At 49.7% G+C, this 27,912-nt stretch overlaps 11 protein-coding genes across 11 annotated transcripts; 4 read left to right on the forward strand and 7 right to left on the reverse strand.

Annotated features, from left to right (window-relative positions):
• Positions 1-29: 29 nt before the first annotated feature.
• Positions 30-1,058, reverse strand: N7517_008004 (uncharacterized protein; the record flags this gene model as incomplete). The annotated part of the gene is made up of 1 exon (XM_056725734.1): positions 30-1,058. The coding sequence occupies one exon, from the start codon at positions 1,056-1,058 to the stop codon at positions 30-32; it is 1,029 nt and encodes a 342-aa protein (XP_056576585.1).
• Positions 1,059-1,661: 603 nt separating this feature from the next.
• Positions 1,662-3,660, reverse strand: N7517_008005 (allantoate permease family MFS transporter; the record flags this gene model as incomplete). Its single annotated transcript, XM_056725735.1, has 7 exons — positions 1,662-1,713; positions 1,772-1,952; positions 2,008-2,356; positions 2,403-2,822; positions 2,912-3,117; positions 3,193-3,288; positions 3,408-3,660. The coding sequence occupies 7 exons, from the start codon at positions 3,658-3,660 to the stop codon at positions 1,662-1,664; spliced, it is 1,557 nt and encodes a 518-aa protein (XP_056576586.1).
• A 983-nt stretch (positions 3,661-4,643) lies between these two features.
• On the reverse strand, positions 4,644-5,524 carry pyrG (orotidine-5'-phosphate decarboxylase pyrG; the record flags this gene model as incomplete). The annotated part of the gene is made up of 2 exons (XM_056725736.1): positions 4,644-5,317; positions 5,368-5,524. The coding sequence occupies 2 exons, from the start codon at positions 5,522-5,524 to the stop codon at positions 4,644-4,646; spliced, it is 831 nt and encodes a 276-aa protein (XP_056576587.1).
• Positions 5,525-5,800: 276 nt separating this feature from the next.
• Positions 5,801-8,405, reverse strand: N7517_008007 (putative diacylglycerol O-acyltransferase (DgaT); the record flags this gene model as incomplete). The annotated part of the gene is made up of 7 exons (XM_056725737.1): positions 5,801-6,082; positions 6,183-6,318; positions 6,367-6,440; positions 6,775-6,959; positions 7,022-8,018; positions 8,075-8,115; positions 8,174-8,405. 7 exons carry the CDS (start codon positions 8,403-8,405, stop codon positions 5,801-5,803), a joined length of 1,947 nt encoding a protein of 648 aa, XP_056576588.1.
• A 431-nt stretch (positions 8,406-8,836) lies between these two features.
• On the forward strand, positions 8,837-10,815 carry N7517_008008 (WD40 repeat domain-containing protein; the record flags this gene model as incomplete). Its single annotated transcript, XM_056725738.1, has 4 exons — positions 8,837-8,921; positions 8,982-9,097; positions 9,150-9,350; positions 9,412-10,815. 4 exons carry the CDS (start codon positions 8,837-8,839, stop codon positions 10,813-10,815), a joined length of 1,806 nt encoding a protein of 601 aa, XP_056576589.1.
• Positions 10,816-11,100: 285 nt separating this feature from the next.
• On the reverse strand, positions 11,101-11,575 carry N7517_008009 (uncharacterized protein; the record flags this gene model as incomplete). The annotated part of the gene is made up of 2 exons (XM_056725739.1): positions 11,101-11,221; positions 11,286-11,575. The coding sequence occupies 2 exons, from the start codon at positions 11,573-11,575 to the stop codon at positions 11,101-11,103; spliced, it is 411 nt and encodes a 136-aa protein (XP_056576590.1).
• A 307-nt stretch (positions 11,576-11,882) lies between these two features.
• On the forward strand, positions 11,883-14,115 carry pex8 (putative peroxisomal membrane protein Pex17; the record flags this gene model as incomplete). The annotated part of the gene is made up of 3 exons (XM_056725740.1): positions 11,883-11,956; positions 12,022-13,522; positions 13,573-14,115. The coding sequence occupies 3 exons, from the start codon at positions 11,883-11,885 to the stop codon at positions 14,113-14,115; spliced, it is 2,118 nt and encodes a 705-aa protein (XP_056576591.1).
• A 176-nt stretch (positions 14,116-14,291) lies between these two features.
• Positions 14,292-15,240, reverse strand: N7517_008011 (protein-S-isoprenylcysteine carboxyl O-methyltransferase; the record flags this gene model as incomplete). The annotated part of the gene is made up of 2 exons (XM_056725741.1): positions 14,292-14,377; positions 14,439-15,240. 2 exons carry the CDS (start codon positions 15,238-15,240, stop codon positions 14,292-14,294), a joined length of 888 nt encoding a protein of 295 aa, XP_056576592.1.
• Positions 15,241-15,537: 297 nt separating this feature from the next.
• On the forward strand, positions 15,538-16,303 carry N7517_008012 (sugar O-acetyltransferase; the record flags this gene model as incomplete). Its single annotated transcript, XM_056725742.1, has 3 exons — positions 15,538-15,713; positions 15,771-16,167; positions 16,226-16,303. 3 exons carry the CDS (start codon positions 15,538-15,540, stop codon positions 16,301-16,303), a joined length of 651 nt encoding a protein of 216 aa, XP_056576593.1.
• Positions 16,304-16,986: 683 nt separating this feature from the next.
• Positions 16,987-25,149, forward strand: N7517_008013 (uncharacterized protein; the record flags this gene model as incomplete). Its single annotated transcript, XM_056725743.1, has 12 exons — positions 16,987-17,593; positions 17,651-20,526; positions 20,583-20,744; positions 20,797-20,947; positions 21,004-21,581; positions 21,633-21,736; positions 21,793-21,992; positions 22,054-22,615; positions 22,656-22,718; positions 22,766-24,882; positions 24,941-25,000; positions 25,064-25,149. The coding sequence occupies 12 exons, from the start codon at positions 16,987-16,989 to the stop codon at positions 25,147-25,149; spliced, it is 7,566 nt and encodes a 2,521-aa protein (XP_056576594.1).
• Positions 25,150-25,559: 410 nt separating this feature from the next.
• N7517_008014 (pseudouridine synthase PUS2) lies at positions 25,560-27,676 on the reverse strand (the record flags this gene model as incomplete). The annotated part of the gene is made up of 3 exons (XM_056725744.1): positions 25,560-27,096; positions 27,152-27,347; positions 27,412-27,676. 3 exons carry the CDS (start codon positions 27,674-27,676, stop codon positions 25,560-25,562), a joined length of 1,998 nt encoding a protein of 665 aa, XP_056576595.1.
• Positions 27,677-27,912: the final 236 nt, after the last annotated feature.

Consider the following 27,912-nt stretch of genomic DNA (forward strand, 5'->3'; position numbering starts at 1 on the left):
TGTTGAGACTCGAAATCGGAACCAAGAATTCAGGCATTAGGAAGAGGAGAAGACTTCGAACGCAGACACACCCAACGTTTGCGAGTGCTACCAGGTGGGTTTGAATTCGAGTTGGAAGTTGTGACCTTGCCCAGAAAATCCAAGAGCTGGACCTGCGGCTTTCCTTGAGAGGAATCTGGCTTTTCGTCTTCGGGGAGATCCATGCGGAACCGACGCACGCTGCCTTCGCGCTCAGACTTGCCTTCTTCGAAGAAAGGGGTGCGAGAGTCGCGGGTTTGGAAACAGCGAGGCGCAACGCGGCGCCAGAGTCCGCGGACACCACTGCTTGCCCGGTCGATCTTCTCGTACTCACGCCGCCGGGTATCGGGTGAAGTCCATTCCATTACTGTCGCCGGGACGTGGATGGACGAGGACGAGGGGCTGTGGTGGTGGTTGCTGCTGGGCAAGGTGTGTGATCGATCTCGTGATGTGACGAAGTGCGGTGCACTCGTCGAGGTGGGTGAAATAGACTCTCCCTCAAAGCGGAAGCTGGAATATGAAGGTGCAATAGGGGACGAGGGTGCTGAGCTGCCCTTCTCTGTTGATGCGCGGCTCTCGCGCTGAGGTCTATATGTGGTTGATGCAGTCCGGCGTAAAGAAGGTCTTGTCTCGGTTGAGGATCTGTTCGATCCATCGCTTTGGAACAGACGGCATGACTCCCGGTGTAGCGCTAGTAGTGACTCGCGCTTGTCCTGGGTGGAAGTGCGAGGTGATGTGACAGGCACGATGGCGGCGTTGGGCACAGCCCGGCGCGGCGAATGGAAGGAACTGCGACGGCTGTTGGGTCGCGATCGCACTGTGCTGCGGGAAGCCGAGCGAGGGTGGCTCGAACTAGATGTCGATGTCTGCGATTCTCGACGATCTGCCGGTTTGGGCACATTTCTCGGTGGATCAATCCTCTTGACCTTGGCCATCTCAGATGGGTACGTAGGTGAGTCGCATCCCTTGAGCTCTGTGATAACAGGCTCGCACTTAGAAATAGCCAGAGATGGCTGAACCAGACATGTGACGGAGGCCATTTCCCGTCAGCGGGAAACTTCGATCATAGGCAAATATTGGCAGGTGCCCTAATCAGATGTACTTCAAAGAGGGTGATGTATATAAGATTAGGGTTAATGCATATTAAAACGAGAGGTCGACTCCATCTTGAAGGTAAATAGAAACGAAAAAAAATAGTAAAATGAAACTTGAACAGCAAATCTCTTTCTTTTTATTCCAATACGCTGGGTACACCGCTCCTCATCTATTTTAGCGGAGTGGGGGGGCGTCTAGAGTGTCTGGCCATGATCGTCCTATAAAGGCGCCTGCAGTTTGGAATGCAGGGGTTTTATTGTGAAAGTATGGGGTAATAATAGGCCAGGGTAATTTATAAGTAGTGTCTAATAATATAGGTAATACTATAGGCAATATCAAATTATTAACATCCACATGGCCATATAGCATAACATTATTGGAATAGTTAAATGATAGACACACTACGCTAACTACGCTAACCTATGCTAGGCATTGCATCCTGCATGTATAGTTTAGCGTTGGGAATCCTAGTCTCAACCAAATCTACAATATAACAAAGTATTTAGAAAGAGAATAAACTTGAATTCGACAATAGTCAAGTTTCTAATTTAGAGAGAATAAATGAACTCGGGGTTCTCCTGATCTGTCAAATCAAGCCACCTGAAAAAGTGAAAACGTTAGTACAAGTGACTAGTAAATGTCGACATAAATTACTCACTCTTGATTCTCTAGTCTCACATACTCTGGTCGAGCAGTGAAAAGGATCTTCTTCTCGTTCTCGCGACGATACCACATCCACACCCCGACCAGCAGGAATAAACACACACCCCAGCAGACAATAATTGTCACCTCAGCGGGGACATAGCGGGGGGCGTCCTCTGGACGGAAGGTTTGTGGGCCTGTCAGTTGTGTTAGCGCTCTATGTTCTCCCCCTTTTTCTCTTTATTTTCTTACCGATAATATTTCCCACACAATATCCAATTAGATACAAAGCTGCCACAGTAGTCTTCTTAGTATATCCCGCGACATTAGAAGAAATCAGCGACAGCAATGCGACAAAAGGGGTCGGACTGGCTTGTGTGAGGTAGTAGCCGATCAAACGACCCACGTTGTTTGATAGGGGCAGGGCGACAATGAGCAACATTCCCACAATTGCAGCGACTAGCCCACCCAAACTGGCGAGGATACGCTGCCCGGTGATATGTCCCACATAGCCGTTGAGCAGCAGTGCAACGATTTCCACTGCGCCACCGGGGACACCCAGAATTAGACTCTCTTTCGCGTTATATCCGAAGCTCGTAATCTGGACTGGTCAGCTTGCAATCTCCAAATCTTTATTAACTACATACCAGTTGGCTGAAGAAATTACTAATACCCCCATTTGGAATATCAGCAATCAAAGCATAAAAGAAGAAAGCCCAGGTCATCGGATCCAAAAGCGCCTCTTTGACCTGATACATCTTGAAGTTCTTATTTCCAATGCCTTGCTGATTGACCCGCACACGGGCAACAGCCAAGATGCGATCTTCTTCATTTAACCAGCGTGCATTGAGTTGGTTGTCTGGCACAATCCAGAGGAATACCAGTCCCAGGCAGATAGTAAGGAGGCCAGTGACGAGGAAAATAATCTTCCATGGCTCGATGGAGGACCCGTGTTTCTCGGCACCGACGGCGATACCGTAGGCGACTAGTCCACCGAAGATCTGGCCCACGCCGTTGAAGCTGAACCAGATGTTGACGCGGCTGCCTTGTTCTTGTTTTGTGTACCACTATTTGGGTCTGTGTTAGCTTAACTCCTTGTTTCTAGCTTATAGCCTATTAATATGGTTCGGAGCAAGAACAGGGGTAATGTTTGTACCTGAGAAGTTAAAAGTGCAAAGCCTGGTGTCACAGCGGCTTCGAACACACCGAGCATAAAACGGATAGCGATGGCACCGGAATAGCTGTTGACAGCGGCGAAACAGCTGAGAATCAATCCCCAGATCAAGATGCAGGCTGCAGAGTATTTTCCTAGTGGGAGACGCTGAAGGAGGCGGTTGGTCGGGTATTCCCAAGCGAGATAACCTATCCAAATGACCTATTAGGTTTGATGTCCCCAGAGAAGAACCAATCCAGGAGCAAAGCAGAGATGGAACATACCGAAGTAGAATAAACTCCCGAGCCACTGATACTGGTCTCCCTCAAGATTTAGATCCTCCTTCAGACCCATAACACTAGCATAGGAGAGAGTGGTTTCTAAACATCGGATCACATATTAAAACCCCTGATTGGATAAACAGCCGACAGAAGAAAGCAGAAAATCAAGATCTCTCTTGCTTTGCTCTGTTTGGAATCGAGGAAATATATGCACATACTATCCAGATAATTCATGCCATAGATAAAGCACATGATGGGCATCATATGCCAGTCAATAACCTTCAACAAGCGGCGATTCGTGGCCTCGTCCAGCTCGATAGTTTCGCCATGAAGACCGCCAAAGGCCTTCATGGCCTCATCGGCATCGTGTGCATGTTTCTCTATGGTGGGGTCGACATGTTTTATCATGCCCACGTCGATGCCGGTGTCCACGCCAGAGGAAATACCGATCTCCTTTTCTTCTGAAGTCATGGTGTCGGTTCTATAAGGTGGAGCGTAGCAAGGGGTAGAGTAATTGAGATCAAACCAGGTCACACAGAGCGGAATTGGTCTCTCCTCGAGTTATCTGTGCAACTATAAGCAATACGGAGACAAATATATAAAAAGAGATCAAAAGAGAAATTACTGGGCGGGCACAGCTAAATAACGTAATAATGCATGACGGTAAGAACTCCGCACGTCCGATAGCTATACAGGACGATCTTTGTACTTAGTACTAAGTAGGCTATTATATCCTGTACCCTGTACCTCCGAGCAAAGGCTACACATACCGTTATCTTGAGAGAATCTCCTCAATTCAAGCAATGTAGCTCGGCAAGTATATTGTGGATCCATGATAAGGCGGTTTATCTGGGGTTGTTTTCTGTCTCATTGGATGGCCAAGAGAGGGGAGTGAGGGGAAGATCGGCATTCCCTTGTCTGAGAATTGTGTTGATGTGTAGTATGATATGTATGAAATATATGAAATACGGGTAGAACGTAGGAGTAATTGTCGATGGGCGGAATGTAGATCGGATTACGTCAACGATATCTAAGAAGCATAGTTACTATAATGTACATTATTGTCGAGATGCTGACACTCGGAGGTGGCTTCCGACGAAGTTGAAGCAAAAGTACATTACGCTTATCTGTTGTCCACGGATATATCCCGAGTTTGGAGGACTCATCAAACCTACCCCAAATATTCGCAGAGATGCACTTTTGATCTTCTTGATCCATTGACAGGATGAAATATGCTGCTTGCAGAGCACTTGCATGTATGCTTGTGACTTAACCTTGCCCTTGCATCGTCGGTGCATGCAGGAAAGCCCTTACATAGCCCTGGAGAGACTCGTGATCAACCTGATGTGAGAAAACTGCAAGCGGAAAAATGGTTATATAGCATGCCATCAAATCTAGAATTTTCATTATGCATCACCACGCATGTAACTACAGTAGAACGGGGGCTGTACACTCTATTGCGCACCCACGCGGGCCAGATACGCCTCCCAGCCCTGCTGCTGGTACTGCTTAGCGGCCTCAACAGGATCCGCAGCGGCATAAATACCACGACCAGAGATAATGAAGTCCGCACCGCGGCCAATAGCCGACTGAGGGGTCTGATACTGCTGACCGAGCTTATCGCCCTTGGACGAGAGGTTGACACCAGTGGTGAAGACGACAAAGTCCTCGCCCTGTGCGGGAGCCTCGGTAGACTCAACCTCGCCCAAGGAGCGAGTTGAGACAAAGCCCAGCACGAAGCTGGGGTACTTGCGCGCGATGTCGACGGAAGCGGAGGTGTAGGAGCCCGTTGCGAGGGATCCCTTCGAGGTCATCTCGGCGAGGATGAGGAGGCCGCGCTCGGAGCCGTAGGGGAAATCAGTGGCCTGGGCGGTTTGCGCCAGGGCCTCGACGATGCCCTCGCCGGGTAGGACGGAGCAGTTGATTATGTGGGCCCATTCGGAGATGCGGAGGGTGCCGTTGTGGTATTGCTTCTGGACAGTGTTGCCGATGTCGATGAATTTGCGGTCTTCGAAGATGAGGAAGTTGTGCTTTTGGGCTAGGGCATTCAGGCCATCAATTGTTGCCTGGCTGAAGTCGGAGAGAATATCGATGTGTGTTTTAATCACGGCGATGTAGGGGCCGAGGCCTGTGGATGGGTTAGTGGGCTGTTTGGAGGGGTAAGTTGCGTTTACTTACGGTCGGCGAGGTCCAGGAGCTCCTTTGTTGTAGTCACGTCAGCGGAGACGGTGACATTGCTCTTCTTCTCTTCGGCGACTTGGAAAAGCTTGCGCGCGAGGGGATTGGGGTGCGATTGAGCGCGGGCGCTGTAGGTCAATTGCGACTTGGACGACATGGCGGGGTTGGAAGAGACGGTTATGTATTTGGTACGTGTTTTTTGAGATTTCAAGAAAGTGAATGGATTCAATCGAATGACAAATGTCTCTAGAATACAATCTTCGTCCAAAAACAGAATAACAGAAGTTCGAGTCAAAGAACGATCGGGGAACTTTTTCTGCCACAGTGGACCCCCACTGAGCGAGGCTGTAACTGTGGCGCACAATACATTGCATTATAGAAATACATACTTCTTCAATTTGATAATTTAGGGAATTCCACCTTTCAAGCTCTTTCAAAGCAGTTCCTTTCCAACACCGAAGACACTCAATCCCCAGAGAGCACCCTGCACAAGCCAGAAGAATGCGCCAATCATGCGGCCCTTACCCTGCGGCTTGTTCGAGTACACATAGCCGTAGAGGAACAGAACGCGGAAGAATACCCATAGAGCGCCCAAACCAGCAGCCCACTCCGGGTACTTCAGACCGGCGACCAGGGTGAAGAGCATTGTCTGCGAGGCATTCTCGAGGAAGTTGGTGTGAGCGCGCTGGGCGCAGTTGAACTGCTCAGCTTTGGGCTATAACCAGTTTAGTATGTGCGATTGGTATATAATACTTGGAAGTAATTTTCCTTTGAACAGGGCGCTCGGGAATAGTGATTGAGGAAATTGGACGCACGTTTTCCTTGCATAGCTCCATGGAGGCATAGCTGTGAGGGTAGGGCACCTTTGCCTCCTTGCGGAAGCTACCAGTGATAGAACCATGAACGAATCCCAAGACGGGAATGGCGCCGAGGGCGACGCCAATAACGGCACTGGGAAATAATGTTAGCCTTTTCAGGAAAACTTGAAGCTGGACCTACCCGTAGTTGCTAGGAATAATGAATGCGACCATGATGAGGGAATCCGGGGAAATGATGTGATGACTTTGTGATGGCTGATCGTGGTCCTTTATACCCCATTGGAAATTCGGGGGTCACAGGCTCCGAACTCCCGTCGGTGCAATCGATTTGGCCGTTCCGGGGCCTCCTTCCGGGGCCCTAGCTCTTTGTGGAGTGATATAGTTGGCCTTTTAGATCCTGGCGAATATTCTAAATTTTACGTTCTTTTTTCATTTGTAGAATTGACAGTGTTGAATCTCACGTTATGCAAGGGATGTTTTCTAATATTTCACGAAGTATTCGAGAGCTATGAATCCCGGCATATGTCAAGAGAAATCCGATACAAAAATGGAATGTTTATGCTGCCACGTTTGGCACCATCCTACTTACACTTCCGTACTTGGCCTGCCAAGCGAAGAAGTACAGAAGGGCTCCAAGTGGTTGTCCGACTAGACAAAAGCTGACCCAGAAGATGCAGTTTCCAATGACCCTGCCTTCAGGCCCGCGCATCTTCTCCAACGGTTCGGTGAGGCTAATTAATGGCAGCTGGAACATCATTCCAAAGAACGCGACACCTGGACTTGATTAGCCTTGGAACTGTGATCAGAGAGAGAGAGAGAGAGAGTGAAAGACATACCAATGAAATTATGTGTGGGAATGCCAACGAGCATTTCGTGAAGAATCGCGGAGAGCGTGAAAACCATTCCACTCGCAGCCAGAGGACTCCATCCACGACCCACCAACGGTGAGTAGACATGTCTCTTCATGAAAAGGTAGACAGGCCGGTTCCACGACCGCCAATAACCACCCAGACTGGAGCTGTTCCACCAGTCGGTGTAGAACTCGCGGTCTCCGAATTGCATGACTTCGGCCAAGGCGTTCAAGAGCGCTTGGAACAACGCAAAGAAGCCGGCAAGCCAAATAATCAACGAGATAGTGGACAGCTTCATAACACGCTCCAAAATGGAGGCAATATCCATTACTGCGATCTTATCGATCGAGTTCCGCAACACTGGTGCGGCATACTGCGCAGACAGAAGCCAAATGAACACTGCCAAGACCACGAACTCTGCAAGGCGCTTTGCAACAAATGACCACCGGATGGAGGCTGTACGCGGATAAACAGGCTGATACACTAGCGTGGGCGCCAGCCAGAAGTACGCCAGGTTATTGATGGTAATATTCCTCGGGTAGGGGCACGAGGAGTAGATTTCAGGCAGGCCCGGGTCTGCGGAGGGATTGAGTAGGGCAAGTCGGAGGTCTCGGTTTGTGAAGGCATATGAGCAGTTTTTCAACCACACGATGATCGCGTGCAACTCGCATATTGTGCCAATGCCTGGGTGGTGAATATAGAAATACACCACGAAGCTGGTTACTGTGAGGCATAGCGTGGCATTAAGCGTGTGCAGGAAAGCAGTGTATGGCCATGTCGACTGGAAGACCTTCTGGTCGTGCTCTTTTTCTTTTTCTGTCTTCTTTTGACGACCCACTGCGTGCTTGGCTGCAGTAGCGGCTGATAGCTCAATGATGTATGCCACGAGCAAATGGCATGGAACCGAGGCAAATAATATAGACCCAAGAACAATGTCTTGCCTGCGATAGTCATGGCATTTAATACAGATTAGCACGCCGTACTGTATAGTTATTAGTTAAAAGTTTGAAAGAGCGATTGAATACTTGGATTACCCACTTTCATGAAGTTCTCAATAATCAATCGCAGGTTCATCGCCACTGTCGGAACATTAGCCGTTTCCCATATACAAAGGTACAATTCTCCAGCAATCCCTACCAAGTACCAACACCATGAGATTTCGAAACCCCAGGAAGTTGGGGAGCACATCAGCCTCTCGACTGAGACTGGAATGACGAGCTTCTGAGTGATATGCAGCTACATGGCGATATTTACTGCGTTTCTTTCTTGTTGAAGTTGATGGCGGAGAGACCTCAGTTTCGTTCTTGATGTCACCGTTCGTTGAATTGAGTTCCTCTCGAGCGCTCGTTATTGCTCCAGTGCGAGCCATCTTAATAGCTCTGTAACCTCGGCAGTGTGAGAAATCGAAGGGTCTTGTAAGTCGAGCTCCGATGAAACCGAACCGGCGAGCAATGCAAAAATTAGAGTAACAACCAGGGCGCACAATTAGAACAGATAAGTAGAGAAGAAGAGAAAAAGAGAAAAAGAAGACAAAAAGACAAAAAGACAAGAAACAAGATTGATTTAATACTGAACATTGGCGGGGGCATAGCGCAAGCTTGCAGATAAAACCCGCAGGGCCAATCAGCGTCACAGGTGCTCAAGGGACGGATCCTGCGCTCCGAAGAGCTGCGACACTCTCCGCATCTTTGAATCTTTCTTAGCTTCTGATTCAATATCCAATATTTGAATCAATTACCTTTGATCCTCATGTTCGCGAACCGACAGCCTTGATCCTGTACATCCTTTCAACTGGTGGCGATGGCCTACTACGACGACAATGCAGGTGATGGCCCAGGGCGGTTTGGAAAGAATTTCGACGGTCCAGTCGGACCTCGCAGACCACGTATGTTTGCTTTGAAGTGACTTGCTTATCCATAGCCTGACTGATAACCGTTACTCTCAGGTCTCGTAACGGATTATGGCTCTTCAATGGTACAATGGATGCGAACACGACAACCAAGATACAAAGGAGGATATCGATTGGAGACAGAACGACCGAGTCCCAGCTTTGCGGTCGATGTATGTGTTGCTTGAACTGTCCTGGCCTGACAAAGAGACTGACTTGCCATAGGTTCTTCCTCCGATGGCGCGGCCATATTCTGCTGTCGATACAATCCCCGTGCGACACCTTCACCAGTCAATCGGAAAATCAAAGAAACCCATCGTCGTGGTGCGATGGACCCCCGAGGGAAGACGGCTGTTGACCGGCGGTCATACGGGAGAGTTCATGCTTTGGAATGGAACGGCATTCAATTTCGAGACGGTTATGGATGTGCGTATTTACAGCTTCTCGGATTGCCCTCTTGCTAATCTGAGATATTCCCACGGTGCAGGCACACTACGATCAAATACAGGCTGGTGTCACATCCCTGGCATGGGCCCATAGCCAGGATTGGCTGGTTTCTGGTGGACAAAGAGGTGATATCAAATACTGGCGACCCAACTTCAACAACGTCGAGACGATCGATGACGCGCACCACGACGCAGTCCGCGATCTGGCCTGGGCACCCAGTGATACCAAGTTCCTTTCAGCATCCGATGACACAACCCTCAAAATTTTCGACTTTGCAACCCGAACGGCCGACGCAACACTGACCGGACATAACTGGGATGTCAAATCTTGCGACTGGCACCCGACCAAGGGTCTGATTGTTTCTGGATCGAAGGATCACCAGGTCAAGTTCTGGGATCCGCGTACTGGTCGCTGCTTGACCACCCTCCACAGCCACAAGAACACAGTCACATCGACGCGATTCTCGCGTGTGAACAGCAACCTCCTTGCTACTTCATCACGAGACCAGACTGCGAGGGTATTTGATTTGCGGATGATGCGCGATATTTGCATTCTGCGAGGCCACGACAAGCCGGTTTCTTCTTTGACATGGCATCCGATTCACAGTAACCTTATCTCGACTGGCGCCGAGGATGGTTCTCTCTATCATTATCTACTTGATGAGCCTCACCTGCCGGCCGGCCAGATTCCTACCGTGGCGCCTTACGACAGCCCGGACCCGGCCAATACTCCGCCGCAGGTGATCTATCCGGCACATCGGGTACAGTACGCGCACGGTGCTACAATTTGGTCACTAGACTGGCACCCACTGGGCCATATATTGGCTTCTGGATCTAAGGATAACTTCACTCGATTCTGGTCGCGGACTCGGCCTGGCGAGACTAGCTACATGAAAGACAGATTCCACATCGGCGAAGAGGCCGCAGAAGCCCAGGGAACGTGGAACCGCGGATTTGGCCGGAAACAAATGCGCGAGGACGAGGAGCAAGAAATGCAGGACGAAGCCGACAGCCTGGTCGATCAACGACGACCAGGTGGCCCTGCTCTGCCGGGTATTCAAAGTGCGCCGCCGGCCGGCCCTCAGCCCGATGCTCCAGGTCTTTTACCTGGTATTGGTAGTGCTCAGCCTCGGCAGCCAGGAATGGATGGCGCTATGGGTGGGATGAATCCGGAGCGTTTGGCTGCACTTATGTCCACTCACCCTACATCGCAGTCGAGTACTCCCACACCTGGAATGCATGGGTTCCCTATGCAGCAGGGTATGGCCGGAACACCGCCCATGAATATGGATCTAGCACAATTGCAGAAGCAACTCCAGGGTTTCCCCATGCCACAGAATCTCAACCTCCAAGCTTTGGCGAACAACCCTGGCTTCCCTGGTGGATTTGGTGGTCTGCCTGGTTTGCAAGGCGGTGGTATGCCCGATGGCAATCGGAGACAGTGATGAAAAATGGACATCTGATTTGAAATGCACGTTGAACCGGCTTGGCATTGGCGCAAAGGACATAGCATGACTACTTTGATGCGGGGTGACGGCGTTATTTGAGACATCAAATCCCATTTGTATCATAAGAAATTTTCGGGTATTTCGAAGTCTCCTGAATCTTTGTCGATGAGGCTGTTTGCGTAGATTGGTTGGACATATTCCAATTCGTAGCTGCCGCCCACGTAGACAATTGTTATATCCTGTACGTAGTATGACCGAAGGAAGTAGCAGCCGGGGTACCATTCAAAGGCCACCTTGCATGGGGAAGCTGGTGACAATAAGAACCATAACGTTGACACCACCCCATATCATTGGTAACCAAGTCGACATTCTGAAATTGCCTGCCTCGTACACCGCGCCTAGGCTATCACAGAAGCGTCAGCTACCTAATAATTCCGGGGAGTCCAAGTGTTATGCAGCCAACTTACACAACCCCAACTATACTCCCGGCTAAAAGCCCCTCCAGCCCTGCAATGATACTGTACACCAACGGCACAATCCATATCACGTTCCAGTTACGGAAATGAGTCAATACCGCGCACCCAGAAACAGTGAGATGTGTAGCAGCGTAGAATAACAGCGTCCAGAAAAGCGTGAAGCGCCATATGTCCTTCGTGTAGTATAGGTAGTATGCTTGGTGATGATGCGCCGGCAGGGGATCGTACAAAGACGGAAAGGAAGGTACTTCGTAGTTGATCGGGACGCGGTTGTTCGCCATGGAGAGGTAGCTGCGCCGGTTCAGCTGCAGCGAAGATCAATCATCGAAGCATGACACGTGAATAGAGAATAGTCACTTTGACCATATATGTACTTGCACGCGTAACAAAAAAGGCAAGTCTGGAGACTGTCGGAGATGACGATGCTTGTTTGCATTGTTTGGCCACATCTCATTGGTTGATTTTGGGTGGATGCCCGTATTTGGCTCTGGACCCCCGGACCTCGGCTTCTCCGCGGTTGATCATCTTACTCCTTGTGCGATGTAGAGTCTCTTGTCTGGGAGCATCCCTATCACCTCCAATCTCGATATGGCCACGGAACGATCTCTGGCCACGCTGCTGCGGTCGCTGCAGGCGACTTCTAGCTTCCAAGATGCCGCTGCGTAAGTGCCACACGACCCAATCCGATTGCGGAGGTCAATGTTAGACTAACAACAGGCCAATTCAGTCTTCTTCCCACTGCTACTAGTTTCCTGTCAATGCTGGGGAATCCCCTGAATCTGACACTCCTTTCGTCACAACTCCTTACTGCGCCTTCACTCTGGAGCCACCCTGTCGACCTTCAATCCTGTCGCAAGATCCTCAGCGTCTTCAACACCGCCGCCATTGCTGTCTTGCAGAATGATACTACCGACGAACCACGGATACCATACGGGCGGAATAGGAAGATCGAGTATGAGGCGTGGGTTAAGGCGGTCGCCGAGGGCGCTGACGATAAGTCCCCGCGGTGGAGGCACACGCTTCTGCTGGGCGGTATCTTGATGGGATTCGAGGGACAAAACCGACGGGGCTTACCACGGCATATTCGGGTGAAGCTCGAGTCAGCGCTTGCGAGGGCGGCGCAATTAGCACTCGAGGAGGTTGGCACCGAGCCTGGGATTGATGGACAGTGCATCACTATGGTCTTGAACTACACTTTCGAGCTCCTGTCAGATCTCGAGCGGAGCAAGCTCGATTATGATCGATTGCTTCCGGCGATGATTCAGTCGGCATACTTGTCTTCGGAGGGCCTCGAGGGTGGTTACTTTTTGGGATCTATTGATCAGGATGTCGTTGAGGCTCCTGGGAAGCAGTTTCGCTGGTCGGCCAACTCCCCCACGTTTGGTATTGTCTCAGCGGTAGCTGCTCGCCCGCTTGTGTCCACACTGGGGCCTTTGTCTCGTCTTATCGCACATTCTGTTGATAATGTTCGAGATCCGAGAATTGTGGCGCAGACTGTTGATTACCTAGCGGGCTTCGTTCGGACGCTCATGGTTCAATGGCGGCAGAACAAATTGTCTGAGATTGATGTTGCGGAAGAAGCAGAATTTCTAGATGCTGAATCCCGGGAAACCACCCTTCCTGCCCTCTGGAAGATGTTGCGGAATTGCTTATATTCGGTGGTTATCACCCTTCGGGCAGTGTTGGGGAGAACTATCAATGACCCGGCTCTTGCTGCCAGCAGTAGTGAGTTACAGACCAGTCATGAAACTTGCCTTGTACTAACCATGCTACTTCCAGGTGCCCCATACCTATCGATGCAATGCCTCCACATACTTCGCAACCTGTATTTCATCTCTTCTCGGCTTGGCCAGAATGCATCATCGCAGCAGACATTCGTGCTGTTGGCAGCCATAGACATCCTTTCACAATACCCTGTTCTTGCCGAGAACTTCCTGCGAAGCATTAAGCCAAGCGATATTGGTCAAATTCCTGCTCACCCAGTTGAACGATGTTTGGATCTTTTCTTCTTGAATGTGGCAGAGCATTTCCCTCTTGTCTTATCCTCAGAAACGAACGAGGAACTATTATTGTCCGCCGCTTTCCCATATCTTGCAACCGGTGCTAACCGCCTTCTGTTGGAGATTTTCGAAGCTGCCCACAGCCTGGTGCTTGTTGTCTTCGCTATTCCCCACAACTCGGAATTAGCTGCCAAACACCTGCCTTTCTATATTGAAAATCTTTTTGCCGTGAGTTCCATCCCCGCTATTATACGCAAGTATATTCTAATAGTCTACAGGTATTCCCCAATAACCTTTCCGCGCGCCAATTCCGTCTCGCTTTCAAGACAGTCATCCAAATTACAGCACCTCCTTCTCCTCTAGCAAATAGCCAGCCCCTTCTCCCCTCCATCTTACTGGAAGTTGTTCATGACCGTGCTTTGAACGCTTCCTCAACACCGCTCCCTCCGCAGGGTCCAAATCCAGACATGAGCCAAAGTCCACCTATCTCCGAACAGGCTGTCCTGACCCTGGCTCTGATCGATTCCCTTTCATTCCTCCTAGTCAATGATCTGAAAGAATGGCTTCCCTTGGCAGCCCAATTGATCAACGCAATCTCCGACCGCAATATGCGACATGCTTGTATCGAGCGTTTCTGGGAAGCTCTAGCCGGTGGCGAGATGGATGTTGATCGATCCCACTGCTGTGTTACATGGTGGAGCACCGAAGGTGGGCGTGAGCTTGTCCTTTTCGGCGCCGAGACCGCCCCGGGCGAGTCAGACGAGAGTGGACCTTACATGAGTGGCGCGGTGGGAGGAGTCGCGCCTGAAAGTAAGCTATAATGATGCCAATGTAAATAGCTTAGAGGATTAAAGCTACTACGCCTACGGGCATGCTCATGCCTTAATACCATATACCAGACTTCAAACCGATCAAGCATAGCTCCCTAAATCTCACATAAAGTGGTTGCTTTTGTATTTACTCAATTTGATAGTTCTTCTGCCGCAATGGTTTGCAACTAAATGCCCGGGATACCCACCGGGGTAGCTTTCCTGTACTGAATATACTCTTCGCCAAAGAAAGAGATCAAGTAAGCTTCTTCGCCTGTAGCCGCATAAACTAATTAGCAAAATATCCAATACACAAAAATCAACAGGCGACTTACGCTTGATCCGGCTCGAGAAGAACCGCCACAATACTAGGGCATATCCAACAAAGCAAACCATATTCCCCAAGATCAGCTGTGTTCCCAAACCCCACCAGAAGAATCCGAAGTAGCTCGGATGCCGCAGATACCCATAGAGACCAGTATTAACCAAAACATGACCCTCCTGGTGCTGACTCTGCACATGGTGATTGAAGTTACTAGCAGCCTGCGCCATAGCAATTGTCCGAACAAGCTGTCCGACCAACAGAAGCACAAAGCCTACAACAAGCAACAGCGAGACCGAGCTTCCGAAAAACGGTTCCGTCACAGTGAGCATCCGTGCAGCAGCAGTCTGCCCAGGCCAGAAAACATTTGACACAAGGCATTCCACAATGGCTGACCCATGTGCAATATTATACGCCCATCCGTTCGACGACAGCAGGAAGGCGGAGACAGTCGCATACCGCGTGTTGTACTGCGCCGTCACGTAGAACTCCAGGAAGTGGAACAGGCTCAGCGAGGCGACGAAGAAGGGTACGCGCCAGAGCGGAGTTGGGTACACGGTACTTAGGAACAACGACATGCTTGCTGATAGACCGAGGCTGGTTCCAAGGAGCATTGCGCGCAGCGAGATCCCCGCCAATGACATCTTGCCGTCTGGGTAGATTGAGGTATAGGGGTCGGGCGCGTCGGTTGAGATGGCGGAGGAGGAGGATGATACATTGCTGCCGGTGCGGTTGTGGATTGAGATTCTGGATGTATGTGTGAACTTCGGGGCTTTGTTTAGCTCTGCGCGGGAGGTTGTTGCGTTGGAGAGCATTGTCAAAGGAATGGGGGGTGGTTTGTGGACGAAAGAGACTTGGAGTGTTTATTTGCTTCGAGGTTCGAGCATTTCGAGGGAATTGGTGAAATTTAAATAGTGGGTGTTGTTGGTTTTCATTGTCTGAGAACAATCTGAAGAAGTTGTATTGTTTTGCATCGGTGGACCTTTTCCCCGAAATGACATCCGGGCCCACATGGCCTTGGCTTTAGGGTCCTCGGATCTCTATATGTTTTGGAATACTAGTTTACGCACTTATTTATTTCTCCTCTTTTCGGTTTTTTGTATATGATAGCCATGACCGTCACAACCATGCCGCAGCCTACTGAGAAAGAGAAGATGCTTCGCGGGGAGCTCTACCGAGCATTCACGCCAGACTTGATCGCTGCTCGTACGCGCTGCAAGCAGGCTTGTAATCGGTTCAATAAGTCGGACGAGGTATCTCGTCGGCATCTCGTTGGAATGTGGAGAGAGTGAGTGATGCAATCATCAATCCGGAAATATGCTATATATACTAAAACTTCATACAGTATCACCGAAGACAAGACCCCTCTGCCACCGAAACTGGATGACCCCGCAGCTGACGATGCTCTTTTCGAGCAGGAGCCCTGGGTTGAAGCTCCCGTCAAGATAGACTACGGGTTCAACGTCAAGCTTGGAGCGGGTGTCTTCGTCAACTTTAACTGCGTCTTCGTCGACACGTGTCCTATCACAGTTGGGGCACGTACTTTGTTCGGTCCTAATGTCAACTTGTTCTCCGGGACTCATCCGCTTGATCCTGCTCTGCGCAATGGTCTTGAAGGCCCTGAGACTGGCAAGCCGATTGTTATCGGGGAGGACTGCTGGCTCGGCGGGAATGTGATTGTACTTCCTGGCGTCACTATTGGCAGAGGTGTGACTATTGGAGCTGGAAGTGTGGTCACTAAGGTATTTTATATGCACATTTCCATGACCTGATTGTACAATTTGCTGACTTTAGCTTTAGGATGTGCCCGCCTTTCATGTGGCTGCTGGTAACCCAGCTAAGATCATTCGCCGGATTGAAACGACAATGAAAGAGTGATTGACCCCATATCATTCATAGAGTGATAGATATTATAATTATATAGAGCTTCCTAGTGAATTGCATCTATGAGATATTGAAGTGATCAATGAAGCTGCATTTATGTTACATGGATGTCATGCACGCCTGGTCCAGACAACGATATAGACAATGATAAATATTAAAACGTATTGACAAATTGAACAGAGTTAATTAGACATTAGACAAATGAACGCCAAGGGTCCAGACTCGATGCATAAGACCGCATAAGGGGCTGTGCATTTTAGGCGCTTTATATATAGCTTTATACACGGCGTAGCTGGAGTAATGTAGATAGGCAGTCATATTTGCTACAAACTTCATAGTAATTATACGCATTCTTATTTTTTTTTTCTTTCTATGTAAATAATAAGTAAAACATAATGCAAATATGCAGTAAAATGCCTATAAGCTTGGTTGTGCCTTTGTTAAGGAATGTAATGATCTGTTGGCTCTCTCTCTCTCCACAGAACAACGTCACTGGTCTGGCGCGTCCCCAAAAAAAGCTGTCGACCGCTTTATCTTTTCTGAAGACCTTTACTTCTCTTCCACTCAATCCTTCTATTGAACTCACAACCCTCTTTTTCTTCAACCTTCATTTTTGTATAACCTTCATTTCACGCGTCGTTTCAACTTCCCTGGATCTCCTACGCGCGGAAAATGACATGGCTGTACCCCCGCCAGATAGCTCTTACACCCCACCTCACACTCCCTTGATCGAAGAATCTCCATTCATCAGCTCCATGGAGGATCTTGATCCTCAGGCGACCCGGAAACGTCCGCGTCTCGACAGTGGAAGTCGCGTGAGCCCGACCTTGTCGTTGGGTGGAACCTCGCGTACTGCCTCCATCGCACCTGCCTCAGACATGGATGAGGCCTCGGATTCTGGAAATCCAGCTAACAAAGTCACTATTAACACAAAATCACCTCCATCTACCATGGCTCCCGACCTTCCTCCCTCCGACCCTGAGCTCTCAGGTAGCGATCTAGAGCTTCTACCAGATACCGATCCAACTCCCATTCCTATTTCACTTTCCTCCTCACCCTCCTCACCCCGAAGCCCTGAAATCGAAGTTGCTGAACCCGAAGACATAAATCAAGACCCGAAAATTCCCAACTGGAAGCCACTGGGCCAAGTGGTGCGGGATCAGCATGAACCCGAAGTGATAGAGATCCGAGACGTGCCTCCTCTTTCCGAATCATTCCCCAAAGTACACACAGAGATGACAGCGCGAGAGAATTTCAAGGCGCTTGGTGATATGCTTGAACATGGTAAGAAGGGACTCTAGTCAACGACTGCCCTTGGCCAGATACTAATCCAGCGAGCAGGACACCCACGGGAAGGCACGGCACTTACTACAATAAGACGATGGCTTCATACTTGCGCATGCGATCTTGACCGGCTCACAGTCGAGGAATTTGCGTCAGATCTAGATTTCTGGGAATATCTGCCCACCGTCCTGGATCGTCTTTTGCGCAGACAACAAGACCTCCAATTGGATGGTATTGAAGATCTCTCGAGCTTCTTCGAGCAATATCTTCTCGATTATGCTCGCATTGTCCTTCACCTTGTCCGCTTGGACACCGCAATTTTCAGTGGTGTCGAAGAAAATGACAAAGACATCGAAATACCTCCCAGCACCTCTCGACGATACCTTCATAGCTTCCCTTGGATGTTCCATGGCGGGCAAATTCCCTTTTTCCGGGTTCTAGAAAATCAATCTCGCACTGGAGCTCTCAATCTTTCTGCTCGACTTAAAGCCCAGGTCTTAGCACCTCCGTTTGATGCACCCAGCGCACTCGTTCGATACACTTCGCACCTGCTTTCATTGATTCCAAAGTGTCCGCAAATCGTCACGATGCTTTCGTGCCCTCTGGTTAACATGCTCGCGTTTCTTGAATACGACACGGAGAGGAACCAAAATGGTGGTCCTGATTCTCCCGTTGACCCGCCTATCGATTCGACCAGCCTTCAGCCCTTTTACGAAACGGTTCGAGGAATTGACAAAATATACCAGTCATTTGTTGCAAAGAAATCGCAGCTGGCCACCAGTGAATTGAGCGATAACCTTCTGAGCCCAATCTTCCGCAGCTACCGTTTCCTTTGCTTCAATTACTCGGAATTCCTGCTCCAACTTGCCCAGGAATTGTCGATTCAGGTACCCGAGGAGGCAGATGCAGAGCAAGCCGCTTTGTGTGTTATTTGGACATGGAAATTCGATTTCTTGAAAAAGCAAATCATGGAAGGTCGAATGGAGCTTCGGGTCCACGGCGTGGAAATGATGCAATCAGACCTGGTCAGCATCTGGGGTCAAAATGTATCCCAGAACCGCGAGGGAATCGAGATGCCGTTCCTGAAATACCTGGTTGAATATCTTCGGGAGAACAAGATCCTCGAGTATCTTGTGGGCATCGACTCACACCCACAGTTGATCAGCCGCAGCAGTAACATCTTTGGATTTCTGATTGTGACGGGGAAATATACCGACCATGACACGGATGTTATCTGGAAAACCGTCACCGAGAGCCAAGATGATCGCACTGTCTGTGAGGTCATGTCCATGCTCGCACGAACCTTTGCCATGCATCCGTCCAGATCCAAAGCGTTGCTCTATGTGTGCTCGAAATTGCTTGAGTTTCCTTTGGATCGCTTCGACAGTCGCATAATCGATTTCTGTGAGCAGCTGGTGCCTCGTATGCGCGATCGAGACCATCGCAACATGTCCGATGAGGAGCATATCGATTCTATTCCACTGAAGCTCTGCATCCGCCTAATCCGTGAGAGCTCGGGGGCGAATGACCTGCCTCTGGAACAAAAGGAACTTATGCAGGGATTTGGAACCGAGCAGCTGGGACAGTTCATCAAGGCTGGACTCAATGAAACAGACATGGCAGAGACATATGAGCGCTGCATTCAAGACATCGGAGAGATGAATGAATGCACTGCGGGTAGCATCCAAGTGTTGAACGCACTAGTACCCCGTGATGACGCACGAGAGCTTTGGAAACTTGCGACCGATTTCGACTTGACGCGCTTGGTGATAATCGAACTTCATCATCTCGTTAGTCAAGACCACGCTAAGCTCAAGGACCCATCTTCCAAGCACGGCTTTTCCTCGCGGGTGGAAATCCTGCGACGTCTTATTGATCTGGCACCAGAAACTATCACGCCTGATCTCGGGAACACACTCTGGAAGGAGATTTTCATGTCCAAGAACCTGGCTGCCGAAGAGCGTCAAACGATTTGGAAAATGATGGTTGATCTTACCAACCGTACCACCAAAGAGAACTCATTCCTTGAACTCTGCATTCATGAGTATTTACCTGGTGTGCTTCCGAAGGATTACTCGTGCGAGGTGTTGTGGTTCGCTCAACAGTCGGTCCACTACGAAATTCGAATCAAGTCACCTCCCATTGTCGGGGAAAATGAAGTCATAGCTATTCCTGGAATGGATCGAATCTGGAACTTCATACTGAGGGCACCTCCACAATCGATCGAAGCCGAGGCTATTAAGTTCGCCATCGATAGCTATTTGGACCACGGTATTGTCCGCAGATCCCCCCGGTCGGCCATCGACGCTACCCACATTGCTCTTGTCAATCGCTGCGTGGACCAACTGAAGTCTGCCGCTGTCGCGTTGAAGCCATCTTGCAATGGAACAACCAATAGCGATGTTTCTATGGACATAGACAATTCCAATCGCGATATTGGAACCGATGAACTCATGTTCAGCCGGTCTCTACATTTCCTTCGTCAATTACTTCATGGATTGCGAACTCGGCCGCAGTACAGCTCCCCTCGTGGCTCTCCGCCTACGCTCCCGCAACGTCCCCTGAAAGGCGAGCCGATTGAATTTCGTTATCAATGTTTTAATGGCGCTTCCATGTCTAAAATCTGCACACAGCGCATTGGTGGTCTCTCCACGGCTGCTGAGCTTGTGGAAACGCTCGTCCAGCTGAGTCGATTCTCTAAGTTTACTGCTATCCTCGGTGGGCAGAAGGTTGAGCTGCTGCAAGATCCAGAGGCACTTGTGAAAAACTTGAAGCTTTCTTCGGGTTTACTCCTTCTTCGAAAGGCCCCTGATGCTCATGAAATCACTTGGGCTGGGAGACGGCAGTCTCTAACAGCAGTGGACAATGAAGTGCTGAAGCACTTTGACGAGCTGTATGATCTGCTTGATCTCAAGGACGAATTGGCTCGACAGGTATGATCCCATTGGCTCTTCTATTTTAGCTGAATGCTGACACTGACACTTTGCAGATCATTGACTTCCTGGTTGTCTTCCCACCTCAAGTGCGGGCTCTTGAACTTGTTCGATCCAACAGCAATACCGAGAAAGACATGTTCCCGTTGCAAAGACCGTTCAAGGCCTTGTACTCCTTGAATACACTATCAATGTGTCTCCACGAGGAGGCTGCAGAGGTGAATTCGGCTATTTTGTTGGGAATGATATTCGTGCTAAATATCGTTACAGATGTCCCCAGACCAAGCTTTTGTGTCTCATAGCAACCAGGTTTTGGTTGCGTTCCTGACGTCGGATGAACTGTTCAGCTCTCTCTCCGCTAACTCGATAACCACCGTGCTCGCTACTAGAGCCATTGAATGTCTTCTGCTGGCTATATCTGGTATGTTGAATATTACCCATTGTTCAGTAAATGGGCCTCAACTAATTGTGACCTAGTCTACCGCCCGACTGATGATGAGTCCGTTCTTATTGCCGATCCAATGTCTTTGGTCCGACGCGTTCTTGACCTGCTTGAAATTGGCCGCACCAGTCCTGCAGATCCACCGGCGGGTACATGCGCCCAAAGTTTGATTTGTAATTCTTTTGCGGTCCTAGTCGAGGGCTCATTGCGTGATCTTAATGTCTGGAACGCTGTTAAGCAGCATGCGCAGTTTGATGGCCTGATCCAATCTCTACTCTTGGAAGAAAATCGCAAGCCAATCCGGACTGATATCTTGGAACGTTTGAAGATCATCTGCGGCCCGCTGAAACCGTTTAAGCTGTCAATGAAAAAGCCCGATACGGAATCTCCTGCTGCGGAAAACCCCAACCGGATTGACATGCTTGCCACTCTTTGGTCTTCATTTTTGCAAGTGATACCCAGGACTGTTGACCATGTTCCCCAGTCGGAAGAGTTCTTCAACTCCGCTCTGTGGATGTTCCGCGCAGTCGCACAGAAGTCACCTGGGGATTTGATCTTCAACGAGTATCTTCAACAATGGAGTGCAGTTATGCTCAGTCACCAAACAGAAGAGGTATCTCCATCCCCAAAAGACCGATATTTACTGTTTACTAATGATCTGTAGTTTGTTGGGCGTGAACCGGCAGATAATTTGATCCTCGGATTTTCTGCATTGTTAGAATGGTGTCTCGAATTGGCCAACGCGGCGGGCGTCACTCTGGACAGTTTGTATGCCACACTTCTCCGTCTGATCAAGTCTTCAGACATGTCTAACTGGGGGTTAGGAACATCGCCGAGCAAATATTCAATCAGTACCTGTTTCCAGATTTCTCTCCAGACTCGGTGGAGTATGCAGTCCCTCGGGTTCCAGTCATGCACAGCTACACTCGCTCGAATCTCTACAATGTCATCAACTTGTTGTGCAAACAGAGCGATGGGACTTATTGTGAAATTTTGGAGCTGCTCAACACAAATGTTCCACGAGGTTCGCGCTGATCTTTGCCCATTGCATTTTATTTTTCACGCCAAGCTAACCGCAACCCTAGACTCCCCTTATCTGGAATATGGCTATAACAGGCAGCTAATGCTCCGGTCCCCGGAAGGCTATGCGGGCCTCAAGAATCTCTCGAACACGTGTTACCTCAACTCCCTCATGACGCAACTTTTCATGAATATTGAGTTCCGAGACTTTATCCTTAATCTCCCCATCGCTGATCGTATCTCTCAAAAGCTACTCTATGAAACCCAGCGATTGTTTACATGGATGCAGGAGACTTGGAGCAAGAGCATTGAACCTTCGGATTTTGTGAAAAGCATTCTCACATACGACAACGAGGAGATTGATGTGACCGTCCAGATGGACGTTGATGAGTTCTATAATCTTCTCTTTGACCGCTGGGAGGCTCAGGTTCTCGATACCGAAAAGAAGAAGAGGTTCCGGTCTTTCTATGGAGGGCAGCTTGTTCAGCAAATCAAGTCCATGGAATGCGATCATATCTCGGAAAGACTTGAGCCATTCTCTGCAATTCAGTGCGAGATCAAAGGGAAGGCTACGCTTGAAGACAGTTTGCGAGCCTACGTGGCAGGCGAGGTCATGCAGGGAGGCGAGTTAATACTGCGTTCCTAACCGCGCTCAAATTCTAACAAGCTTTCAGATAACAAATACTCCTGTACCTCGTGTGGACGGCATGTCGATGCTGTTAAGCGGTGAGTGATAATGACATAGTAACACAGACAGATTTTCTGACCCCTATTTAGTGCTTGCCTGAAAGATGTCCCTGACAATTTGATCTTCCATCTCAAGCGCTTTGACTTCGACATGGTGCACATGTTGAGAAGCAAGATCAATGACGAGTTCCAATTCCCTCACCACATCGACATGACTCCCTACACGGTCGAGCATCTCTCTGATCCGGAGCAAACCATTGCACCGGATATCTTCGAATTGGTTGGTGTTCTTGTGCACACTGGAACAGCCGAATCGGGTCACTATTACTCATATACCCTTGAGCGCCCGTCATCTGGCGGCGAAGCAAATTGGGTCGAGTTTAACGATTCCGATGTAGGCAAATTTGACCCTAGCACAATCGCAGGTCAATGTTTTGGTGGTCCGAGTGAGACCATGCAGTACATGAATGGAGCCCCCAAGAACAAAGTGTGGAATGCATATATGCTGTTTTACCAACGCGTGTCCACGATCGAGAAGTGCAAAGAAATCTACAAGCCAACGAAACACGACATTCCTATACACCTCCCAGTGTCACTTTCGACCCAGAACTACATTGCCATGGACAACGAAATGCTCATTCGGATTTACTGTCTTCTGGACCCACAGTATGCATACTTTGTGGGCAGATTGCTTCAGCGGTGGCCCGAAATGGCAACGGAAAGCCCCAGCAAGACTATGGCGGAGTCATTGGCCATCAATGTTGGAATGGACACCATTGAGCAATTGGTTACGCGTACCAAGTATTTCCAAGGACACCAAGAAGTTTACAGCGAACTCGTCGACATGATCAACAAAAGTCCCAATGCGGCTCAATCGGCACTGGAGTGGGTTATTAACCGGCAAACCTCGATGTACAATCTTGTGATCAAGACGCAGAACTCGGAAATCCGAAGCAAGGGTATTTTGCTGATCAACAATGCCCTAAAACATCTCCACTTGATGTCGACAAGCGAGGACCTCAATGAAGAGGAACGCATCTCATGGCGCGACCGATTCGATGAAGCCATTCAGCAAATTGTGCCCATGTTGACAGGTCTTTGGACCGAAGTTCAATCCGCTTTCCGAGTCTGGGATGACTACTTTGGCTTATTATTGAAGCTTTGCAACTATGGCCCGGAGATCATTCAGGTCTTACTCGACCAAGGTCATTTTGCTGTCTGTATGGAGATTCTCTGGATCGACGAAGAAGATAGGAAGAAGTTGCGGACCCGGTATCCCAACTACGTGCGCCTCTTGAACAAAGGACGTCGATTTAACCATTTGATTTTGCTGTCATTGTGCTTGGTCTTTTTCAAGCACCTTGACCTTTCGCTCCGCCCAACGCCCATCGGCGTACAACGACGTGTTTTGAATGGGAAGTTCTCGGCTAGCATCAGAGAGATGGAACTCATCAATCCCGTCGAAGCTGATGGGTCCTTATCTATCTTGCTGAAGCTTCTGAAGCATGAGACTCTCGCCAGGAGCCAGACTACCCGCGCGATCCTTGGAGTTCTGTTAGACGGAGAGCCTGAAGCAGGTTTGCTGGATTCGATTCAACTGACACTGGAGAATGGCGTCAGACTCGAACCCGCCATCCAGTGCACACCATTCCTAGAGGCCGCCACAACGTTCTGTCAGCGCTGTCCGGACAAGGGGCGAGTCGTTGACATGATCGACTTCGTTGCCAAGGGGGTCGAAAGCATTGACAACAGCGGCGGCCAGGAGCATATTGACTTCTTCATGCGTCTTTGCCGCGGTAATAACCAGCGGCTGAACATGGACTCAGCTAAGTTTACCGAGATTGTTCTTGACAGTATCTCGGTCTGGGCCCCGACCTTGCTCATTGACAAGGACGAGACTGTCCGTCGCAGTATGCACAATATCCTCGACGAGATGGTCTTCAACGATAAGATCGAGGAGCCCAACATAGAGGACCCCGAACAGAATGGCGAATGGCAGACCATTATCACACCGGAGCGACGCCATAGCATCTGTCGTCGGCTGCCGAACGCCTGCATCGAGCGGCTCAAGTCGGCATTCCTGACCGATCAAATCAGTCATATTGACGCCAGACTGCTTGAAAATATTACTCCGGTGATCAACTATTGCCTGGCTACTTTCTATGACGACTCTGAGGCAGATCAGCAAGAAGTTGAACAGATCACTGGTATGTCTGAGTGTATACACTTACTGTTCTTGCAGCCCCACTGACACAATTATCTCAGAAATCCTCTCTCTCCTTAAATCGATGTCCCTCGAAGAAGTCCCCGATGACCCGCCTTCCGGTATGCTCCGATCTCTATCCCTCCTGAATGGCCCTGGAATATCATCTAACCCGATCCCCCTAGAATCGGACGTGGCATCAGTCGAGGAATGGGACGCAAACTCTGCGATCGCAAGTGATTCCGAAATGGGAGTCGCTGGATCTCCTTAGACAATAATATTTCCTGCTGCAAAGTGCTTTTTGTTGTGTTTCTTTTCCATGCGTTTTTGCGATGTCAATGGATTCAGCGAGCACAATGTGTGCCTGTGATTAAAGGCAAATTCTCATACCTCACGGATTTTACGAATTCTTGCTGTTGTTGTTTTTTTCCCTTGCGATGATTGTGGTTACTGGCGTTTTCTTTTGCTCTTGATGAGCCGGAGTAGGATTTATTTCTATGAAGGGTGGCTTTGGACGGACAGGTCATCTACATGCATTTCGCAAGCCTATTTCCGAGCATTGAAATGAAAGAGTTTCTGGTCTCGAGACCTCACTCTTTGAGTGACTTGGAATTCAACAAAAGTTCGTAGAGCATTATTGTTCATTTCGTTCAAGTAACGCGAATATTTATCTTGTTTTGATTAACCCTCTTCCTCTCCGCCAGCTGGAGCATCGCCCTCATCTTCTGATTCGACCTCCACGGCAGCAAGTGCATCCCGCTGGGCCTGCGGGGCGGGGGGAGCGCCGCGACCCCTTCTACCAGCCCTGGGGCTGCCGGGTTCAGCAGCAGTGGGTGCAGTTGCGAGTTTAGCCGCTGGAATGCCACCAGAAGTAACATAGAGGAAGTAGCCCGCGGGGAAGTGATCGATATGGTTGAAGAAAGAACCAAAGCTGCAGTCAAAGTCAGTATTGTCTTGTGTGAGATCAAACGAGGGGATTGGAATAATATCATACCCAGCGCTTTCTTCCTCCTCTCGGAAAATCCGATCATAGATCTCCCGCTGCTTGAACTCATTCATCTCCGCCTCGAACTTCTGGAAATTGATCGGCTGACGATCAAGACCCTGTGCCTTGGCATTGTAAGCGTCGAAGATAGGGCGCTCGAGCAGGAGGCCCAGACCAGGCGCTTTGGGAATAGCAATGCGATCGGGGCCATAGGTCTCAGTGATCCGGTCTGGATGGCAGCCCGAGCGGACAACCATTGCAGCCATGGCGACCATCTTACGGATCTGATGCATCATGAAACTCTGTCCGTGGACCTTCAGGCTGAGCCATTCCGTGCCATCGATGATAATCGGCGTGGCGTTCACCTTGAATGACTTGATGTGTCGTTTTGCGGAGGGGTCCTTGAACGTCTTCTGGATCGTGTAGTTGTGGAAGTTCTTGGTCCCTTCATAACGGTCGAGACATTCTTGCAGGCGGGCGATGCGTGAAGCGGGTGCGCGGTAGGCGCGTTTCGCGGTCAGGTATGCTGCTTTGATGGCCTTGATGGCGTCATTGATGGCTTTTTGGCGGGGGTCCATAACGAAGGGCTTGGCTTCTGCGTCGGCGGGCTGTTCAGTCGTGGGCTGTTCGCTGGCCTCCTGCTGAGTGGGTTCACCGTCTGGCGCCGAAGAAACCTCCTTCTCTTCTGAGGGTTGGAGTGCATCGCGGGACTCGTCTTGGTAGAGGGACTTTTCAACGAGGCTGCGGATGTTTTCCGGCAGGGCTTCCAAAATAGGCTTGATGTACTTCACATCAACGTCTTCCCAATAGCTTGCGACCTCTTCCTGTCGAGCTGTGACGGCGTCCAGGTCGCCTGCTTTCTCGGCGAGCTCAACGATTTTCTTTCCAAGATAGGTGCTTGGGTGAGGTGGCAGGAGACAGTGGCTTGGCATCAAATATTCGTAAACACGAGAATCGCACATCTGGTAGCAGCTGAAACTTTTACTGGTAATTTCGTAGCCCCAGACACGGATTTGGGGGCTGAGTTGGGCGTTGATTTTCTGGATGATATCCTCATCCTCGACAATCATCTTCAGCGAGACAACATTTCCAGCTGCGTGGACACCCTTATCTGTGCGGGCACAACGGACGAAGGAAGATTTCTTAGGATCCGCAGCGTTCGCTTTGGAAACCGCGCCGACATTGACGAGGGCCGTGAATAGATCACCTTCAATGGTGCGTTGCTGCTCGTTCCTATAAGATACCTTGTCAGAACAAGGAACCATACGCTGAACAAGAAAATACCTACAATTGCATTCCAGAGTATCCAGTTCCCGAGTACCCCATCAGAAGCGCAACCTTCTTTTTGGGGCGGCGCTCCTCGCTATCGATCTCCTCCTTAGAGAATTGGGTCGCATAGATCGGCAAGTTGACTTCTTCGCCATTCTCAATCTTGCGACGCTTGGCTTCAGCCTTGTCTTCATGACGCTGACGCTTGTCTATCGCTTGACGACTTAATTAGTTAGCCGACAATGCGAAGAACAAGAGAGTACAATTGATGCGGCATACCTCCATTCCGCTCGCCCCATATCGCGGTTCTTACGCCTTCCACCACCTGCGCCTCCTGCTCCTGTGTTGTCGGCCATTGTATCCGCTGGAAGATCTCTGATAACTCCGCACGAGGTGCAGACGGGTCGCGCCAGAAAGACCGGTAAAATTGACGACTAACGGCGTACTTCCCGGTGTTTTGGGGGAGCGATCGAATTATAATCGAGCTTCTGGGTGCAGTTACGATCCCAAAAAGGTTCCGCTGGTGAATGATCGAGGCACGCATGAAATCAAATGTTTCGGGGAAATCTGCCCTTCGTCTCCGCGCGGTTCATCTTTTCGATTATCTCGGTACTAGTCCTAGAACAGACTAGTGCATATATATATCAGACTAGCCGTATCTGGTCAAATCTGAGCCTGAGGAATCAACTTTGCATGTGACGTGCAGCTCCGGGCTTTGAATCGGAATTGCAACACTCATTGTTTAATCAACAAGCTCGGCGCTGCCTGTCGCTCAAGCGC

This window comes from Penicillium concentricum (assembly GCF_028827145.1).
Source record: "Penicillium concentricum strain IBT 3081 chromosome Unknown utg000003l_segment0_segment0, whole genome shotgun sequence".
Lineage (NCBI taxonomy): Eukaryota > Fungi > Ascomycota > Eurotiomycetes > Eurotiales > Aspergillaceae > Penicillium > Penicillium concentricum.